This window comes from Sander lucioperca, chromosome 7, assembly GCF_008315115.2.
Source record: "Sander lucioperca isolate FBNREF2018 chromosome 7, SLUC_FBN_1.2, whole genome shotgun sequence".
Taxonomy (NCBI): domain Eukaryota; kingdom Metazoa; phylum Chordata; class Actinopteri; order Perciformes; family Percidae; genus Sander; species Sander lucioperca.
Window position 1 is genome coordinate 19,122,634 of NC_050179.1, and position 21,632 is coordinate 19,144,265.

The window sequence follows — 21,632 nt, forward strand, 5'->3', positions numbered from 1 at the left end:
CCCATAAAATAGCATTCGGGCAATTTTCAGCCCAACCAATGTTACATACCCTATTAGGAGACCTTAAGGAACAGTGTGAAATACCCTATATAATCATTCTATCACCCCTTTAAAGAATGATGATGCAGACTACATGATACTATGATTCTTGGCAATTTCTGTGTAACATATGCTGTGTTTTCTATGTATTTGGTTCTTTGAATACAGCTACAAGCAGAATACATTTTCTCATGATGTATTGTGTGTTAAATGTATGCATCTGTCCCAGTCCTTGGCATTTTCATGGAAAGCACATGTATTTTTATATGCTCTTGTTATTTTGGCGACTGTTGGAGACATTTAAAGCAATGAACCAAGCTTTCTCCACTCAGCAGTTCTGCTCTTTCAATTTACCTGTCATTAAAAGTCAACTATTGACCTTCACTGTATGACCATGTGACATTTCCAAACAGTGGGAAAGCGATGACAGAAAGATGAGCATGTGGAGAATTTCCCTTTTTTTCCTCAAAGGAAAAGGCTTTGCTGAACCTGAATGCCCTTAAAAACACTCCTACTATTTGTTCAGGCATCACTCTCCCTGCCTCTTTTACAGTAGTGCCTCATTGCAACTGCCACCACCTAAAAACAGGCTCATTATAGCACACAATGGTAGTATAAAAATGAGACCACTTATCAAAAACTAAAAGCTAAGCTACCTCACAATGTGCTGTCCACTTTTAGTTATTTTGTAATGCGTCCGTTCTGTTAATTTGATCTATTTGTTTCTCTGCATGCTTAGTGTTTTAATCTCAATCGTCTTGTTTTATGATTCAACTGATGACACCCTTATATATGTCTGTCTCTGACCTTTTCATTGACACGTTTTCGCACTTGAGTGAAAACAGTAAAGCGTAACCTTGAATTTCACTTTGTGTCACAACCGCCAATGATGGACCGACAGTGAGCTCTTCGTCTGTTCCTGGCAGTATCTGTCGGGCCATTCACTGTCAAGGCCCTTTGAAGGCTAACTGAAAAGGGTCACTTTTGGGTGGGGAGGTTGAGCTGCCTCATTCCTCAGTCACAAGGAAGCAGCAAGGGACTGATAATTTCCATCTCAATCAGAATCCAAGAGAATCTAGTTCAGAGACCAGAATAGAAGAGATGATGAAATACCTCCTAGTATTAGTTCAGATGCAAAGCTAATGGGTTGCAATTTATATCAATTTGATATGCTCTTATCTACAGCAGTTCATATACACTGTAGGGCATGCTTTTTAAATTCTACTGCAAGTCAATAAGCCATGTGAGTCAATAAGCATTATGAGAGCTAATCAGTCTTCATTTTGGTTTACTTCTCTCTATGAGCCTACAGAGACAATATTCAGTATGCAATTGTTGGTAATATTGAAAGGAGCAGCGGCAGTATTAATAGTTTGGGAAGCCTGATTTGAATGCCTGCTTCCTATTAAGGAGGAAACTTTCATATTCCAATTAGCTGACACTCATAGGCAGCGCACCAAAGAATATTGCAATAGAATAAGATTAACTTCAGTTTAACATAAGCAATAAACCTAAAAGGAGAGGACAGTGGTAGCAAGTACAGCTGAATTGAGAAAATCATTTCGAAAGCAGACGGTGATCTGAGGTGCTCTAAGAGATTTCAGTCAGTGATGGAAGATAGAAAGTGACTCTGCTGCTCTGTCTTCATCAGAAATACAGGGTTACAGAAACGTATGAGGCCAAACCAGTAAATACTGTCTGATGGGTGTATGACCCTGATAGTAGTTATCTATGTTCAACCGTATACTACTGATTACCCTACTGTTGTCACCCAAGGCATATAAACTGCAAATCTGTAGTTTCATCAGCTTTACTGTCATACTGCAGGGACCAAGGCCTCAAATAGAACAAGTTTGGGTTACACTTTACTTGAAGGTATCTACATAAGAGTGACATGACACTGTCATGAACGTGTCATAAACATGATAAACAAGTCAAAAACGTTTATGAGATAACGCTTCTAGTAAGTGTCATTCAGTTTTTGTCATGACAAGTTAGGGTTAGATTTAGGGTTAGGGTTCATGTGTCATGACTGTCATGACAGTATCATGTGTTCATGACAGTGTCATGTCACTCTTATGTAGATACCATTAAGTAAAGTGTTACCCTAGTTTGTACAAAATAAGATTGTTTGTTTGTTGGTTTGATCAAGGAATTCATGTTTTAAGCTATTTCTGTTTTGACCCATAATTGATGATTGATCCTGTCATTAAAATCATACAAAATGCATGTTTTTTCTTCAAAGAAAGCTTTATTTAAAAAGTTAATATTGGCTGTTTTTTTTTTCAAAACAACCTAAGTAAATTGGTTATTTACTGTATAGCCACTAATCCTGCATTCCCACTGCATGGAACGACTCGACTAAACATGCTTGGAACCGCACTTTTTGGTTTTCCATTGACGAAAGTTGTGATAATACCTGGTACATTTTTTGGGATCACCTCCATTGGGGTTCCAAGCGAGGTGAGCCGATACTAAAAGGTGGAGTTCACTTCAGACCACTGATTGGTAAGCGAATCGTCACCAGAATCATCAGTGGCGTGACATGGTGTCCTGTGTCCTGCAGAAACCCGCTATTTTGGAATAGCCAAGCTACCGCAATAGCAGCCCTCAAAACCACGCTGTGGTCAATTCTACAAAGTTGCTGATGACTACGTGCTGACGTTTACGGTAAGCGTATTGTCTCACTTCCAGTGCTCTCGTGTCACGGACGCTAGTTTGCTGCTCCAGCAAAAAGTTACTCAACTCTGCTTTATTTTTTAATGTAGCGGCTCATTGCCTGGATTGCATTTAAACTACACTAGTTATACTCAAGCACTTATAGTTATCTTCTCTTACAGCGACTGCCTCGCTGATCTCCATACTTTCATATATATATATATATATTTTTTTTTTTCATTCATGTGGGGCATATTTATTAGAAAAGATAATATAACTTGTTATATATAAGGTTTTTTGAAGTGTCAAGAAAGGTGGGTGGAAGGGTTTAAGAGATCCTACTCTAACAGGATTAGTTTGCTGTGTCACCTCATACCTGCCAAGTGTCACTATCCACTCCTTACAAGCTCCAGAGCTTTCATACAAGGATCAATGTAGTGTTAGGTTGCTATTTTCTCATATTTTCTGAAGTTCTTTGTTTTTTTTTTAACTTAATCTGACACCATGTTTGGTATTGTAGCTGCAGAAACTGCAGAGCTGCTGGTGAAGGGTTGGCCTTCAAAGAGATGATCAGGATCTTGTGGTGTCCAGTTAGCGACCTGTCTTTTCAAAGTCAAGCAGTCAAGCTCTGAGTGACAGCCTGTGTTCAGAGAAAAAAAAAGAAAAAGGATCTTTACTGAAAGAGTTTCAAGAGCATTCAATAACTCCCTTCATTTTTTCCCCCTGTGTTACTCAAGTTTCTCTGTGTAATGAAAAATTCTTTTAAGCTTTTTTTTGTCTGTGTGGTTGTAAAAACTACCTGGCTTTGAACCTGAGCCTCTTCCTAGAGGGAGAATGAGCTTATGTGACTTGATTTACAAAAGAGGAGAATAATGCGGTTTCTTTCCTTTTGAGTATTAGATTCTCAATGCATAAAGAGTTTTTTTCAGAGTAAAGGATTGTGTTTTGTGTTGCACTGGAAAAGTACAATGCAAATTAGCCTGCTATTGTGCCAGCAGCTGATCTCATTACGATAGCCCATACCTAATGAAGCATACCTTTTCAAACATTCACACATGCATGTCTACATCTGCAATGTCAGTGATACAATTATCATTTGTATCTGTTTACATAACCCACAGGTTGATATGGTGCTTTTTATATTGCCGTTGTATGTCATTACTATTTACTGCCCAATTTTTCAACAGGATCATTAGTTTGATTCTGTGTTGTGGATTTTGCATGCCTTGCATACCAATAGGGCTATTCAGAGTGTGTGTGTGTGTGTGTGTGTGTGTGTGTGTGTGTGCGTGCGTGTGTGTGTGTCGTGTGTGGTATGTAGTTGGTACTGCCATTTAGAAATACCATTATAAAGACAATAGGGGTGGTATGGTTCACAAAATCCACGGTTCGGTTCGTATCACGGTTTTAGGGTCACGGTTTTCGGTTCTGTACGGTTCTTGTTATTTTTTCTTTTAATCTTTAACACTCCAGAAATATACTTCAGCATATGATATATAGCTAAAATTAGCATATTGAATGCATGTTGCACAATACATGCACACAGTGACAGTTCTATCTATTGTTTTATTTCTGCTGTCGTCATAGGTAACATGAAATCCAAAATGTTCCCACACACCAGACTATATACGATGCTAGCGCATCCTCCAACGCCGGGCAGCCTTCCTCATCTCTCCCACTTGACATTTCTGCATGTGACGTGACCTGCAGCACTCCACACTCTACCTGAGGAGCGGTCGGCTCGGCGCCTCTCAAAATCTGACGAAAATCTTTTAAACTGACCTTTGTCGATCAAAAAAGCAGACTCAGCAACTGTATGGCCTATTTCTCGCTTAAAATGTTTTCAGAAACACTTTTCGGTGAACTATTTTCGTAAAATACGAGATCGTATTCAGAACGAGACGCCATTAGAGTCTGTGTCTGCGTCCCGCAAGAACCACGTGACGCGTTCGTCCAATCAGCTGCCATGTGTTGCGTTCGTCACGCTCATCCCCCTCGTCGTTTCCAGTAAGTGTTTTAACATAGGTGTTGAAAGTGGGCACTACGGCAGTAAGTGGTTAGTGCACATTAACAGTGTACTGACGAACTGTGTGACACACACACGCTCCGAACCGAGACAAGCGAACTGAGACAAGCGAACCGAGACAAGAGAACCGAGCGGTTCGGATGTTTTTTCATGAACCGTACCACCCCTAAAAGACAATGACACTTTAAAAAGCTAAATAGATGAGCTACATTTCCTATTAGTCTAGAGCAGAACAAGACATATTTTTAAAATGAAAATTGCAATGTGAAAGAGAAAAAAGCTGTAATTCTTTTCTTTTTTTAAAAATCCGAGCTTACATTATACACAGTGTTTCAACAAGCTAGTGAAGGTTTTAGATGGCAGGTGTTCATTTCTACCTGTTGAAATGATTTCTGTCAGCAAATTACGTAGGTCGGGTGAAGCCAGTTAATTTGGTCAAACTACAAACTACAACTCTGGTTAGTATGCTTTATGCATGCTTGTGTGGGGACCTAAAACTCGGCCGATGATGGTTTCCTCAAGATTCAAGACTCTTGGGTAAGAGTCACTAAAAAAAGAGTGTCTTTTGCTGTTAAAAATAATCTTTCTTCAGATAAACGATCTAGCGGACCCAACCATGTCAGTTTCAGATAACTAGTTAGCTGCTAACTAGCTAGGTAGTTATCAAGTTTGACTAAATAACGGAGAACTGGTAGATAGTGAGCAGTAGTGGGAATCTCACTGTTGCAGTTTAAATTCTTTAACCTAAAAGCTCTGAAACGGGGCCTTTAGAAGATGCCTGTCCTGTCAGTCGCTGAAGCTAACATTAGCTCAAACTGCTAAAGTATAGAGCTGTCAACTGTCATCAGTCAAATGTCATCAGTCAGATATCAAAGTTTTTTCATAATCACATATGACTCGACAGCAGGTTGCCGTTATTACCGTATGTGGACAACTATGTAGCCAATTAGATTATTATAGAAATTATTGCTGACAATTTGTGAATTGACAGTTTAAATTGAAAAGATGAAGGCACATATTTTCCCCAAACCATTCTGCTCTACTTTACCCCATCTGGTCCATTAATGACGTGGCATTCAGGGCAGTAGCTAAAATATCGCCAACAGACATGTTTTCTCATTTACTCTTCATATTCTTTTGATTTGATTATCCAAAGACATGTACTTCAGGCTGTGGGAATCTCAGTTTGACTCCTGTTGTTCAGCACCAAGGCATGCCTTGAAGAAAGTGTCTTTGCTTTCCTCTTAAATCTGGGTCTGATCCAAAATATAAAAGAATTCTAATTGTGGTATCATTTTCTAGCTCGTGAGATGGAGAGATGCGAGGCCTCAAGGCATGATGAAAGGAAGTTCAGGGGAGATGTATTAATAGTTGTGTGTGTGTGTGTGTGTGTGTGTGTGTGTGTGTGTGTATATATATCCCCAGGGTTCTTTTGATCCAGATTCTTCAATCTTCTCTCACACTCACACACACACACACACACACACACACACACACACACACACACACGCGGATACACACACGGATACACAGTCGTTATTGCGTCATTCAAGCTAGCAAAGCTTCTCCCAAGACAGACAACCATATTCTCAAATTATATGAGCGATATGATCCTCATACACATTTAAATGGGTATAGGAAGCTCCCTCGACGAACTCTTGAAAATACTTTGTTTTGACAGGTTTTTCACATCTAATCCGTCTGTTTTTTATCTCGAGACATGCAGCTTGCAACTGCTGATTTTGAATTGCCGACTCTCCCTGATTTCCGACCAGCTGTATGATTGATCAAGTCCTCCTGAGAAAACTAATACGGAGTGACACCAGGCAGTGACTGAACACAGGCGAGGTGGAGGAAATGAGGGATCTAGAGTTTGTGAGAATGTGTCTAATATTAGAACGAGATAAAGTGTGTGCGTGGGAGAAAGTGCAAAAAAATAAAAAAAAGAGGCCAATATTGAACATGCACTTGGCAACATTTTAATAAGGTTGTAATTGTCAAACTTTTGCTGACCTAAACTAATTTCATATTCTTAGCTGCTGCTAATTTGTCACCTTCCTATGGGTAGAAAAAGTTTTCTGTGATTTCTGGGGAAAAACAGGCAAATACACAGAACCATCCTTAAGGTGAAAATATCAGGTCCTGGAGGTTTTACGTTTGAGAATTGGCTGCAGAGTTAGATTTTAAAGTTATGACGAAATCAATGGTATTGATTAACAACTAGGTTTGTTATGTTTGTGCTGTTAGGCAGTCTTTTTGTAGTTTGCACTACTGAAAGAGAGATAGATAGGGTACAGGTGAGTGTTGTTTTCAAGGATTTTCAGAAACGTGGGCTCAGATGTGACCTCGACAGAAGGCAAAAGGAGGTGTGTGTGTGTGTGTGTGGGGGGGGGGGGGCTATGAAAGGATTTAGGCTGTAAAAGCCTGATAAGCCGAAACACAGGCGAAATCACACTCCTGCCATCTCACCCACTGACACAATGATTCAACACAGCTGTCAATGGTCTGCAAGACGACAACCGCTGCGTGTGTGCGCTGTACGTCCATATATATTTGTGTATTTGTACAATAATGGCCATGTGTGCGTGTGTCTCTCATCTGCACATGGATATATTTGTGAATGTGTATGCAAAAATCTTCATTTGTACCTTACATCTGTGCGTCAGTGAGACTGTGCAGAAGATAGTCCACCTCTCATGTTTGTGTGTTTGTGCGGGGGTGGATAGGCGAGCAAAGGTGCAGCCAGTCCACCTGCCTCTTCAAACAAGGAGAGTAAAGACAGAGACAGAGGATGAAGAAAGGGAAGCAGCCGGGTCCCCTGTGTTTCCCATCCCTGATTAGATTGTGCTGGAATTAAATTTCCCAACAAAAACAAACAGCAAGAGACAGACAGGCCCACCTCCTTCCCTCCCACCGCCTCTGTTCTTTTTATGTCTCCCAGTTCCTCGCCTCCTCCCTCCCTCCCTCCCTCCCTCCCTCCCTCCCTCCACACCACTCTTTTCCTTGTTTTTTTGTTATCTCTTTCTTCGCTCTCACCAAGGCAAAAAAGCCTGATGTAACCAGCCAATTAAACCACAGATGATGAAGTTTCTTCAGGCTGTGTGATGTCTGAGGTCACCAGGCAGGCATGTGCGACACCTCACACAACACATTTCTTTGGAAAAATGTGTCTGATTGGGTTTAAAACCCAAATATGTTTTTTCAAATATTTTATCCCTCTTCATTACTGTCAGATATGACAAAAAAGGCAGCCCTTTCTAACATTTGAGAAGCAAAAACCAGAGACCATTTCTTTTAAATAAAAAAAAAAAAATTAGTTGATTATCAAAGTAGTTGCTGAATATCTTTCTGTCTATCAACTAATCAACTTATCATTTCAGCGCTAGAAGCAACTTCTACCAAAGAGTAAAATGTGAGTTCAAACAACAAGCTAAGGTGAATGAAAAGTTAGAAAGACTTTTGTTCTTTCTCATCCTGTTAATCATTTCATGACTCCTACTGTAGCTTGGAAGCCACTTTGTAAGGGGACTCTGGATATCTGTGTTCTTTAGTAATTGCTCGTCACATTAATACACTAATCGTCATGATGTGAATTTATCCTGTTCTTGTCACTTTAATTTCTGTGTGGTTTGAGTTACTAAAATAAAATTAAAATATCTCAAGTGAAAGCTACAATGACATGCAACAAAGGGCCGCAGGTCGGAGTCGAACCCCGGCCTGCTGCGTCGAGGAGTAAACCTTTATATATGGGCACCCGCTCTACCAACTGAGCTATCTGGGTGCCCGTAAGTCTGTTTTCTATTCCATTAAATTAGTTGAATTCTGCCTGGAGTGGACACTTATCAGAACTGCCAGTTGCTTTTTGATAGCCGGGGAAAGTTTGTTTAGTGGGTGATTAACGCCATAAACAAACGTGACCAAACATTCCCGATCTGCGTTGGGGTTTTTTCCCATGGCTGATCAGAAACCGGCTCTTGCAAATGTGAATGTCGCTGCCTTGTGAAATGAGCTTCCTCTCATTAGGATGAGTGATTTTCACTTCACACGGGACAGTGATGCAAGATGATTGTAAGAGCGTCATAACAGCGTGTAAGATGTCATAAATGAATGAGTATACAAAGCCCAATCAGTAAACATTTTCCTCTCCATGTATTATCTGATTTCCACCTCCTGCACCAATAAACAACTTTTTTTTAATTAACTTATCAGGGTTGGGAAGTGAAAATCCCTTTAGTGAATACAAAAAGAAAACAAGTACTCATGAGCTAATCCAGCTCCCTGTGGGAACTCTCTTTTTTTGTATCAGATTACACATCTGTCTGGACTTTGACCCGCAGTGAGTGAAGCTGTCATTTTACCAGCTTGGCGGCTGTGTCACCAGCCTTTCCCCAGGTGCATTGGAGTCACCCTTACAGCCGGGGCACGCCTGCTGCCCCGCTTAGTAGGGCAGTGGAGTAGTCCAGTTCTCCTGGGAGACAGCACATCTCTGTTTAGCTGCCTGCACAGAGGTGACCTCTCACCTGCAGGCTCCATGTGCTGATTGGGAGGTTTGAGTCAGACTGTGGGCTGCTGCTGTGAATAACCTGCTGTTACTAAAAACACTGTCTGATTTTAGCTCTCCTCTAGGGATGTCACGAGAACCGATACTACCGACACCTTCCGGTTCTAAAATGGCCATTTTTTTGAAGCACCGTAGGCACCGTTAGTGCCGATGCCAGTGTTAGCAGCATCGGTGCTGCGCCTCTTCCGGAACTGATGGGGGCAGTATACGCTTCAGAGTGTTCCAGTCGATACATTCAGAAGAAGGAGGTCACGAAACAAGTGGCCGAGAGTCAACTCTACCCGACCTAAAAAAACCAAGGGGGTAAGCCTCTCCTCGGACCGCGAACCTCCTATGGCGCCATTTTAATGCTACAAAGCGATCACCCCCCGTTAGCATTCCATTGACTGCCATTCATTTTGGCGCCACTTTGACAGCGAATAACTTTACATCTGAAGCGTTTAAAGACTCTATTTGTCCATTGTTTATTTCTAAAGAAACACGACAATGTATAAAAGGCTCCATTACCTTGTATCTCACGTTATGGCTCCGTAGCAGACGTTTTTATAAAAATAGGCTAACGATTGTGTCATAACCACGCGACTTACTGTCGCATAGTAGAGGAATTACCGTATAGTACAGGAGAAGCGCGCAGGCAGTTTCGTCTCACATTGGCTGTTTAAGTGCAATTACTAATGTTAACTAGCATTTTAGTTAGCAATAATTAGCCTGTGCCTATGTTATCTCCTTACATATACCTACGCTCTCCGTCTCTGCTAGATTGGGAATGATTGAGATTTCTCTTGGCACAGCTACCAGAAGACTTACAACTTTCAGACACGTTGCTCACGTCAGAAAATCATTGGCAGATTAACCAATAGAAATAGTCATTCGTTGCACCCTGGATATAAATAACTTCAGACAAAACTCCTTGACAAATATAAAACTGAAATTTCATGGAATTGTTTAAACGGTAACATAATATAATGATATTATCACATATGATTCCATTGAAAGAGCGTGAATAACAAAACCCAACCATCATGACATTAAGATAGAGAGAGAACATGCTCGATCTCAGCCCAGCCCTACACCTGCACGAATTATTCATACAGTTCCTCAAGACATACATTATTGTGTATACATATTCTTTCAGGCCTCTGTTTATATAAAACCTGAGTACTCTACATACTTCCTTGTGACTACAAAACCATAGTTAACTACAATCGTAATTGTCCTGGCAAAGCTGAGGTAAAGGAGTTTACATGGGCTGTGTCAGGTTTGCATTCAGGTCTGAAATTACACCGTAATCACATTTTATGTGTGCATGTAAACACATCAGGGTCTCTCATTCCACATTTTGTCTCTCGTTCTTCCTCTCTCTCTCTCTCTCTCTCTCTCTCTCTCTCTCTCTCTCTCTCTCTCTCTCTCTCTCTCTCTCTCTCTCTCTCTCTCTCTTTCTCTCTCTCCCCTCTCGTCCTCTCAGCGGTGTGTATCCTGCCAGACGAGCATGAGGCGGGAAAAGGAATGCAGCTCCACTCTGTTTACCTCTTCCTCGTTTTCATGCTCTCTCACTCCTGATACATTCACTGTCTCTCTCTGCCACCCCCCTCTTCTTTCTCTTTCTCTCTCTCGTTGTCTGCGAGTATGCTCAGTCATTCAGCGCTGTGCACCGCTGTTGTTTCATGAGGGTGGAGAGCCGGTGGGAAACCTGTGATTGGGGAAATAAGAGCCTGTGCCGGAGTCAGCTACCTCAGAGACAAACTAGGTACAGCGGAGGAACGCAGTGGCTGTGGATTTTAACCTGCTCATGTTAAGAAGAGATGGATTTGTGGGGCCTGTGAACTTTGGAGAGAATGTACTGCACGTGTAAAAGACATAAACAGAGCATCAGGGATTGCTGGAGAAACGGAGGTCTCTGAAGTCTTATCTTGGACACTGTCTGATAGATCTGCGCCTGAGAGGTCGAAAAACCCAGCAAGTGTGAGTTAAATCATTGTGATGTGAGTTGGAGACACATATTACGCATGATTTAACAGGCAAAAGATACAGCTCAGCAAGGTTAACCTCAGACATCTGTTATACATGTTTTCACCTGAGAAAGGGAAAATTACTGTCTCAAGGCAGGAATAAAGGAGTAACCTGTGATGTCAGACTTCACCTGGGGCAGTCGTCTGAGACTCTGCTGAGCAGCTGTGGCATTGTCGAGAGGGGGGGTGGGAAGGTGGGCAGCAGCAGACTTCATTTCCAGGTGTGTAAACCACACCGGACTTGACTCACCTGACATCATCCCTTCTCTGTTTGAGTTCAGCCCCTCACCTCATCTTCTCAGTAATCCCTGCTCTCCAACTCGCCGCCACCTCTCGTTTCCTCCCCATGGAGCCACTTGAGCAGCGAGAGTAGCGACGCTGATTAATGTGACTCCCAGCAGCCCGCGTCTGATTCCACAGCACCAGAAATAGAAAGCCGAAAGAAACAGCGGCAGCACTTGTGAACTGTCATCACGTTGGAACAAGAAAAGCACCATGTGGAATCAATCTGGATACTGCAATCACATACCTCACCATGGATATCCCTTCTACCATGCACCCTGCAGGTACGCTATCACAAACTCTGCTTCTGCTGTGCGTAACTCGCGTAACTGTGCGTAAGTCGCTTGCTTTTGCTTATAGGTCTCGAATCTCCTGAAGTTTTCACTGTTTTTGCACATTGTGTCTGTGTATTTACCACGTTCACCATGCCGATGAAAGTGATTCGGCCTGCTGTTTATTTTTTGTTGTTGTTGAAAATTGTTATTGCCATTCGGGACAGTTGTTGGTCCAGTGAGGCTGATTTGATGCATCCTTGTTCATTGTTAAGTAAGCCAAGGTGTTCTTACTCTTTCCCAAAGTAGAGGTTGTGACCAAACCGGTTTGTCAGGAATGTTTGTTTGGTGAACACTTCAACAGAACCAGGAAACTGGTTTTTCTTGTGCAGAATAATAGAAGGTAGTGAATAGGCAGGTTTACTGGTCAATGGGACAATATAGTGGCAGACAGGAGTGCTGAACTAAGGTGTGATCATGTTTCCCAAAAAAAAAAAAAACACCCCTACAGTAAGTACGTTGAGTTTATTACCCATACTGTATTTGCACAAATGACTATAATCCATTTTCTCTCTTTTAAAAACTCTTTTAAAACAGATTACATAAGATTTTACTGGTCCTCTTCCATTCTGTCTTTGGTTCCCCCCCCCCCCCCCACCTCGCAGCAGTAATGACATCACTACATTTATCACAAGGTTTCAGATGTGACCCACTCTCAAATGAACACCATCAATCCTCATTCCCTGAGGGGAGAACAGACCCCTGCCTACGCCTCTTTTTCTGTCGGATTCTGTAATAGTCTCTAACCTCAAAAGGCTGCTGGAGCTCAACCAGCAGAATACTGATTACCCATTACTAGTTATTTATGAAATCCCTTTGTGGTTGAGCATAATGAGACCATATCTTAAAAAATGAATAGCATAATAAATGATGAACACATACCATGCTAACTGTACTTCCTGCTAGTGTGAATGTAGTGCACATGCATTATAAAAGCTTAGCAGTTGTATATTTATTTTTTGTCTTTATCTGTCCATGTTGTGCACATAGTTAATTAGAATTTGCTAGTGCACTAGCAGCAAAAAGCAGGAACGGTAGGGGTGGTCTGCACCGGGGGGGGGCAGAGGGATTTAGCTGATGAGTGAGTCATACCTCAGACCACTGGGCAGGTCAGTGACCTGTCAGATCAGCCAGTTTATGGCAGCGAGAGAGAGAAAGAGAGGGGGAGAGTACACGGGAATCCAGGAAGTAGCCCTGAGCTCCAAAACAAACTCACCATCGCTATTCACTCCCACTCTAATCTCAAATAATGAAGTACTCTGACTCACACTATGAATATTCCACCTGTAGCCCAATCACCTCATGTGTTCAAGTCAAATTTGACATTTTGCTGCATAATTGCAATGTTCGACATGCTTAAGATGCAGGAGCAACACACTGCACAGCTGCAGTAGATTTACTCAACGTTTTATTTATCTTCTATTTCAGTTCTTATTTTTGTTAACAAATCAACATCCTCCTTGGTGCTTCAATGCCGTTTCTGCCCTGTATCCCATCTTCTCATCTCGATTTTTAATCCTCTTTTTGGATTTACTGTCCTCTGAGGGATTTTCCGTTCACCTGCACATGCCTCAATAATGGGAGATCGACTGCTTTGTAAAATATTAAAGTTAACACCTAGATCTCACTGTCAAAAGAGGGATCATGCTTTTTGTTTTCCAGTTAAAGTGTTAAGGGGAGCATTTTGCAATATACGAGGAAGCGGACAGCACTGAAATTGATCTTTGTTTTTCCTTGGAGGACAAAGCGATAAGGCTTCAATATTGCATTTGTCACCAATAAAATAATAGTTTTCTTACCATTTAATTCATGAGCCTCCTTCTGAACTGTCAAATGGCTGCTCATGTATTTCAAACTGCTTTTTTTAATAATAAAGGCTAAAAATGAAAAGAGCACATCACATAAGATAGATAAAGGCATTGGCATTATAATGTAGCTCGTTCTTTGAACTCCGTGAAGGTTCAGCGATACTTTGCCGAGGACGCTCTGGTTAATGATTCCCTCACCTGTCAACAGGCAACTGCCAGACTCCGCCGCCATTCCTCTGCTTGATCCAATGTGTTTACATTCAAATGAAAAGGTGCTCATTCACTGTTTGAGGAAGTCCTTAGCCAGACACCGTTGTTTGGTCCGTTAATCCAGCATAAGCCAGCAGCGTCAGTCAACCGCGGAGGCTTAAGGTGAGCGTGAAGGCTTAATGAGGGCCTGCATGTGATTGCCTTAGAGTATTGATTGTATGTGTGTGTGTGTGTGTGTGTGTGTGTGTTTGGGAGTATTGCGTGGAGGGCTGGTAATTGAGTGTCGTGTTTTCTGAGTCGGCGTATTTTATGTGTTCTACCTATTGATGAAAGGTGTCGACGGTCGAACATATTTGACAAGTGCAAGAAATGAATGAGTTAGAGATATGTTTGTAAATACGTTAGACAGAGATAGACAGTGTGTATTTCTGTAGCATCATACAGTATATCGCGTCATATTACAGAGAGTATTCATCGGATAGATCCCGAATGAATGCAAGAGAGTGACGGGGAGTGAAATGTGACAAAGGTCATGACACAAATTAAAATTCACAACACTGCATGTGTCGAGTTACCCAGACACCCCAGAGGTGTGAACCTGTGTGCACTTAACTGCATATGCGGATTTTACTTTCAATATTGTGTGCGTGTGTGTGTGTGTGTGTGTGTGTGTGTGTGCGCGTGTGCGTGTGCCCGTGCAGGTCTGTCAGCCACACGAGTCAGGGGTGATTTGGGCTGGTAGCCTAGCAGGGGGTGAATGGAGCAGATTGTCTGAAAGCCTTTGCCTCATCCTGACACACACACACACACACACACACACACACACACACACACACACACACACACACACACACTCCTATACATACATAGGCACAGTCATTTTACAAAAACTCATAATTGACTTTAACATAAGAGCCACCTCAACCTTTCTCAGATATTTGGCTAGATAGATGGCAAAGTGTTTAATCGCCCGCTAATCTCTAAACGTGGACTGATTAATGTGTGTGACAAATTAAACCCAGCAAGAAAATCTATTACAGTGGAGGCGCTATCATGCCATGTCATTTTGTATTAGGAAACTAAACTACATTTGCGTAAAAGGATTTCTTGCTGGTAAAGGAATAAAAATGAGCTTTTCAGTGTTAAACCTTAACTGAAGTCAACGCAGAAATAACTGTGAGGAGAGTGTGATAGGTAATAACTGTAAAAGGAAGGACACTGTAATGGTATAAGAGCTTTTAAGGTGAGTGAGTAGCAAATAGACTGCTGTATAGCTTCAGAGGCAGAAACTTAATTGACAGACATTTAAGAAGATAATGCTCCTGACAGTTAAAATGTCTTGTGAAATTAAAATTGATGCTCCTGATCATTTGGAGAACTCCTTTTCACATTTTAGTCTCTTCACATTTTTTTTTTTTTTAAATTGTGAATAAATATTAACATGTGAATGCAGCTGCTCTTTATTACAGGCCAAAGTATGGTACAGTAGGAGATTGAGGCGAGTATTTGACTGTGATATTGTTGTTGTATAAAATGGCACCGTTTTTAATAAGAGAACAACTGAATACATAGCCTGAAGTAGTGTACATGTTGGCACCATTCAGCCAGGCATTAGAGAGTGTGCCAACTTAACATTGCCAACCAGCATAAACTGAAAATAGGACAGCTGAGGGTTGGAGCATAGATTATGTTGGGACAAAGAAAGAGGAAATGACTCCTGCATACAGATTCCAGTACCGGGGAAGAAGATAAAACTAATCTTAGATGCTAAAACGAACCAAAAATCCTATTAAATGTGTCTTAAAGTTGAATAACCACTAGGGCTGCAACTAACGATTATTTTCATAGTCGATTAATCTGTCGATTTATTTTCTCGATTAATCGATTAGTTGTTTGATCTATAAAAATATCAAAACATGGTGAAAAATGTGGATCAGTGTTTCCTAAAGCCTAAGATGACATCCTCAAATGGCTTGTTTTGTCCAAAACTCAAAGATATTCAGTTTACTGTCACAGAGGAGAGAAGAAACTAGAAGATATTCACATTTAACAAGCTGGAATCAGAGAAATCTTATTTTTTTTAATAAAAAAATGACTAAAACGATTAATCGATTATCAAAATAGTCGGCGATTAGACGAATAGTTGACAACTAATCGATTACCGTAATCGATTCATTGTTGCACCTCTAATAACCACCCTGGTACACACACACACACGCTTGAATGCATTGGGTATTTTTTTTCTTTTTTATTAAAACAAAGACTTAAAACAAAGAAAAGGGCACAGTACAGTACAAGCTTCTGACCAAGCATCTTATCGTGGGACTCTCCAGGAGAGTGTCATTCAGTCTCTGTAGCTTTCCTCTCCTCCTACTGAGTGTTGACACTCTGCTGCGGCTTGATGTTTGATGCGTCTGACACTTTGACAAAATGAATTCCCTACAAGTCACTCTCAGGGAGGGTGCCCTCATGTCACAAAGAGTCGGGCTGTCGCAGCAGCATACTTGGATGAGGATTGCACTAACACTAAAAAGAGAGAGAGAGCTGTCATGGCTGTGGTTTCTTCCCCATTGTGGTTTGTCTGTGGCGGGGGGTGATGTGGTAAAAGGATGGTGGATTAACTGTTGATGTCAGTCAGTTTTCACTGCAAAGTCAGAAACCACAGAAAAGCAATAATCCTGGTTGGTCAAACATACACTGATCAGAGATGCTCACAAGTCTCCGACTAGTCAAGTATCAATTCTTTGAGCTAGAGTCCACATATTTTGCATTAAGCACTTCTTTTGTTTGAGCCTTTTTGTATAACATTTTTAAAGCCAAAGCTTATGATGAATGGCACAGCAGCTGCCGGTGCGGTCAACATGTTTGTTGTCCTCTGTCACGTGTGGCCGCGTGCAGCAGCTACGTTCCGTATTACTCCGGTTTTACACTGGAAATGTCTGTGCTGCGTTCCAGCTGCGTTCTGGTTTTGTTCCGTCCCCACGCAGGAATGCAGGAAGTGAGTATTGTCTCGACTTTGTACTTGACAGAACAATATTGTTTCCTAAAAATAAAGATTGTTCACGAGTTCCACATCTCGAGTCCGAGTCAAGTCAGAAGTCCCTGTGTGTACAACTTCAATGCGACTCGAGTCCGAGTCTCAAACTCGAGTCCCCATCTCTGATACTCGTATCAAAAAATATTATCAACATCTTGATATGACCACATCAACAATGCAGTCAATGCAAAGAATTAGGTGATTCTGATCAGTATATTATTAGATTGTGAATTTACAGAATGAGGTTTTATATCAGCTTCACAATGTGGATTTTTGGGAACAGTCTGAAAAATGTCATTTTTGCTTACCCATGCTTACCTAAGCATGGTATCACAGTACCCATGAAACTAGTGGTTTCATGGTATCATGTTGTTGTTGTTGTTGTTGTTGGATGAAAAGCTTGCATCGCCAGATTGTTAACATTTCAGCGACTTCCTTGTTTGCATTTTTCATGTCTCAGCCTATAGGGGAACAATGCAAACTCTGAATTCAAATTAAAGAATAAAAGACATTTCTGACATTTTTGTAATGTCAGAAATTTCCCTGTGCTCATTAGCTACCAGATTGACAAAATGTATCTACAATATATTGTGCTTGGCCGGGATGGTAAATTAGTATGATGTCCAACACTACAAGCTAATTTCCCATTCTTAGATGGGACACTGTGCCCAAATGTCACCCTTGTTATAATTCTAGCTGTGTCCCTGTCTCAACCTGCCTATCTCATGACAAGTGGGAGGAAATAAAAACAAGCCATGTTTGTTTTCTCTACATAGCAGCCGGCCATGAAGAGTTCATTGAAGGTTTGGTGGCTAAATCCAGCCCAGAAAGCTGTTGGTGGCGAGTGTAATCTGTGTTTTTTTAACGTTGGTTTCATCACATGCAGTGTGTGTGTGTGCTGTGCCAGGAGTGAGAGCATCAGGGCTGAGAGGATAGAAGGCAGTCTGAATATTGCAAGATAGGAAGATATCTCTATCATCCAATAAAATTGCACCTAAAATCTTGCTGGATATGGGTTCATTAGAGTCAAACGGTGCAGAGACTGGACAGTAGCCTAGAGCAACTCTCCTGCTGACTTCAAAGGCCTCACCTCTGTTTGATTTTGGCCAAATTGGAGAGGAGGCGAGATGCTGAGCACTTGTTGAGGGAAGTTTGGGTTTCTGTACGGGCCTCAGCCTCGGAAGGTTGGCGAGAGTCCGAGCCACTGACTGTATGTTGTCAAGAGCAATATCAGTAGCATCAGGATTCTGTCCTTGTCTCAGTGAATGTGTATGTGTTGTGTAATAAGCATACAGTAGCAGTAGTCTGGATTGTTTAACAGCGGTACTGGATAGACAACATTTACTTCCATTAGTAAATCTCTACAAAAGTTTCTACAAGAAAAGCCAATAGTAACAATTAGTGGTGAGAAATGTAACTGCAGACTATAAGCATGAATGAGGAAAGTGGGCCTTGCATTTCAGGGAAAGGTAGATACATTTACTTTAAACTATAAAAAAAAATCTTTATACAGTATCTATTCAACCCTCAGGAACTGACACATTGCAGCCTTATATTATTTTTTGATCAAAAGTGTAATTTCCACAGGGAAAGGGGGGGTGCATGTCCCCCGTCACTCAAAATCCTATTTTTGTCCCAGTCACTTGTACAGTTTCAGTTAGATTTACTCTCTTAAATATCTTTAAACTATATCCTCTTACTGTCCAGCTGTCGTCATCCAGATGAAAGAAAAGATTAGGTGATAAAAATGAGTTGTCTAAGATTATTGTGTGCAAAAACTAAAATGTGATTGGAAGTAAGGTTAGTGTATTAATAATAGAGCAATTACACTGCATTTCAAATTTGTGTTAGACTCGTTAATTTGGAAAGCCTGATACAACACATTTCATAATAATGTGTTCTTTTTTAGATTGATATAAATATGAAAAATGTCAGCAACAGCATTCACATGGTTTAATTTTTTGGTCTTTTTTTAGGGACTTCAGATTTTGATTTGAACAGCTATATAAACTTAAAACGTGCACGTCAATGATGTTTGTGTATGCTATGTTTTTTTTAAATGTTAGAAAAATGAATATTGATTGATATATTGTTATTAGATTTTAATTCTTAAATGTTACTTTTGGTATCATTCTGAAAAATCCAGTATCACTTTTGCTTTAGTTTGCATTAGGGATGAACTGATCCCTAGCCTGGTCTCTTGATACTAATTCCAGTGCCTAAAATCAGAATATTATTGTAGCAAATACTGAGTTCCAATCTGAAATTTCTTTTGAAAAATTTCAAATCTTTGTTTTGTTGTGGGAAAACTCAATTGTATCATGTCATAGATAACACGACTTAAGCTAGGTTTATATACCCACGCCTAAGAAGGTTTATGAAATGTGGTTGTTGCAAATTTATAACATCACTGACTCAGTTGTCATGCCTGGCCGACACCTGCAACTTTTAATAAGTCCACTGTAATAAGTCTACTGATCCATTGTATTTAATTGGGGCATTATAATTCATTTGTTGTCAGTATCTATAACAGAGGTCTGTAGAGTCATTTTGAGTCTGGATACACATTTATATTGTCCAAAGGCCATTATGTTGCAGGACAGCAGCTTACTTCATATTTAGATTCATATTAGGATGATAATGTGTTGATGCACTCAGGGGAAGTTATACCAAAGTGTATTGTTTCTTTTTACTGTAATTATCTTATTAAAGAGTGAATGGTGTTTACCAGACACTGTTAATGTAAATGGAGTCCACAGTCTACAGTCTCTCTGCGGATTTTAAGTACTGTAGCAGTTTTATCAGTGATGTGGGCCGGGGGAAGAAACAATCCCTTACTTCCATTCCAGAGCTGGATGTGTAGCCTGCTCCCCATTCTCCATCTGTCTTTCACTGAAACCCTTTGAGCCTGCCAGTCTCTCAGGTCTCACATTACGCCCCAGCTGGCTCAATTCAGTGGGATGCACAGCTCTAATCCCTATCTAATCTGAGACGGCTTTGTGTGTAATCAAAGCATCCACTGTACATGTATGAAGAAGTGGGACTGTGCGTGGAAAAAAAAAAAGGAACACAGACAGGGCACGCTATATGGTTCCCATCAAAACCCACAGTCTGTGACTGGTTAGCTCAGTTGGTAGAGCAGGCACACTTGTAGAGGTTTATGTTTATTCTTCGACGCAGAAGGTCCAGGGTTCGAGTCCGACCTGTGACGGTTTCCTGCATGTCTTCCCCCTCTCTCTCCCCCCTTTCATATCTGAGCTGTCCTATCCATTAAAAGCGGAAATGCCCAAAAGAATAATCTTAAAAAAATAAATAAAACCACAGTCAGATTGGTGTTGTCTTGCAGGATATGCATATAGACATTTAAACCCCAGTCCAGACCTGGTGTACATTGTTTATGCCACACATGTTGGTGCTGTCCACTACTCAACATTAAACAGCACTGACTGAAGTGCAATCAATATTTTTAGCATAGCAACCGTAGTAGGACAAATGGGACAACCCAAACACATTTCCATCGCATGTATTTCACTGACCACATTGGCAACTCCAAACAAGAAGAAACTCTGTCTCGCTTAAGTCTCAGTGGACTCAGCGAGGGAAGCGTGGGCCGGAGCAGAACCAGAGTAATTCTCTTCAGTGTCAGTGGGTAGACCGGATTCCTCTCTCCACCTCCTAATAAGGCATAAAGTGCCATTGTATACCTGAGTTTTGCCACAGAGGTTCAAACTTTTAATATTTCAGCATCAGTTGCTCCTGTTGTAAAAATACGTTTGGGATATTGTGTCTGGTAAATTAAAAAAGAAGCAAATGTGCAACTTGAGATTCAAAGCAGGGATGGATGTCATTTTTAGTGCCTGCATTTATCTGCCTGCTCTGATCTAGAACTTTTTAGTTTATAGGCAGATTTGCATCTTGGGTAATAAATGCAGCTGCAGATCTGTGTATCCCTCGTGGGGGAGGAAGTGTTCACGTCTTTGAAACCAAGGTTCAGTGAAGTGATAGATGCTGCTGTAGTGGCCAGTCCTAGCAATACAGATCTAACGCTGATGAAAGTATGAATTTCAGAGTTAGTTTTTCTTTGGAGATTTTGTTAAAACATGCCTTTTGGGATTTTAAACTCCCTTGTCTGAAATAATCAGTTGGTTAAAATTTGGGTTGTAATCTATAATTCACCACTGCTCTATTTTCTTTTTTGCTATCAGTTTTTTATTGGCACCTTCAGAAATACAAAACAAATTCCACAACGTGTAACAAGCAATAGCAGATGGTGCACAGAACAGATAAACACAGATTGAACAAGAACAACATAGCAGCCAGCATTGAGCTATCATTTTCTTGGTTGCAGTTGAGCCGGCTAGCCAAATTTTCACTGCTCTGTTTTCTCAAACCAATCCAGCTGAGTGAGGCTAGACTCTTATGTTTGTTCATCACATCTTGTTGGTAGAACTTGGCTTGAGGCTAGTTTTACTTTAAATTTGCCCAGCTGACTATAGGCTGTTGACTGAAATACCCTAGATGTGACTAGAGTGACTGTTAAACAAGCATAAGCATTGAAATCAGCCTTACTCACAATCCTCTAATACTCCGCCATGTACAATTGTTCTGTTATTTGGAGATTTAAGATTTATTTCCAATTTTGTTTCTTCCTCCTTCTTCCTCTCCTCCCA

At 40.9% G+C, this 21,632-nt stretch overlaps 1 protein-coding gene across 6 annotated transcripts in view; it reads left to right on the plus strand.

Moving 5' to 3' along the window:
• LOC116046819 (pleckstrin homology domain-containing family A member 7-like) overlaps positions 1–21,632 on the plus strand; it is a 148,028-nt gene that overhangs the window by 26,265 nt on the left and 100,131 nt on the right. Inside the window, exon 1 of one of the 6 annotated variants that reach the window (XM_031295244.2) lies at positions 10,807–11,859. The exons of the other annotated variants lie outside the window; for them this stretch is intronic. Within the exon in view, the coding sequence (XP_031151104.1) occupies positions 11,789–11,859 (71 nt within the window). The 5' untranslated portion in view covers positions 10,807–11,788. Of the gene's footprint in view, positions 1–10,806; positions 11,860–21,632 lie in introns of those variants that run through there. 6 annotated transcript variants of the gene reach the window in all.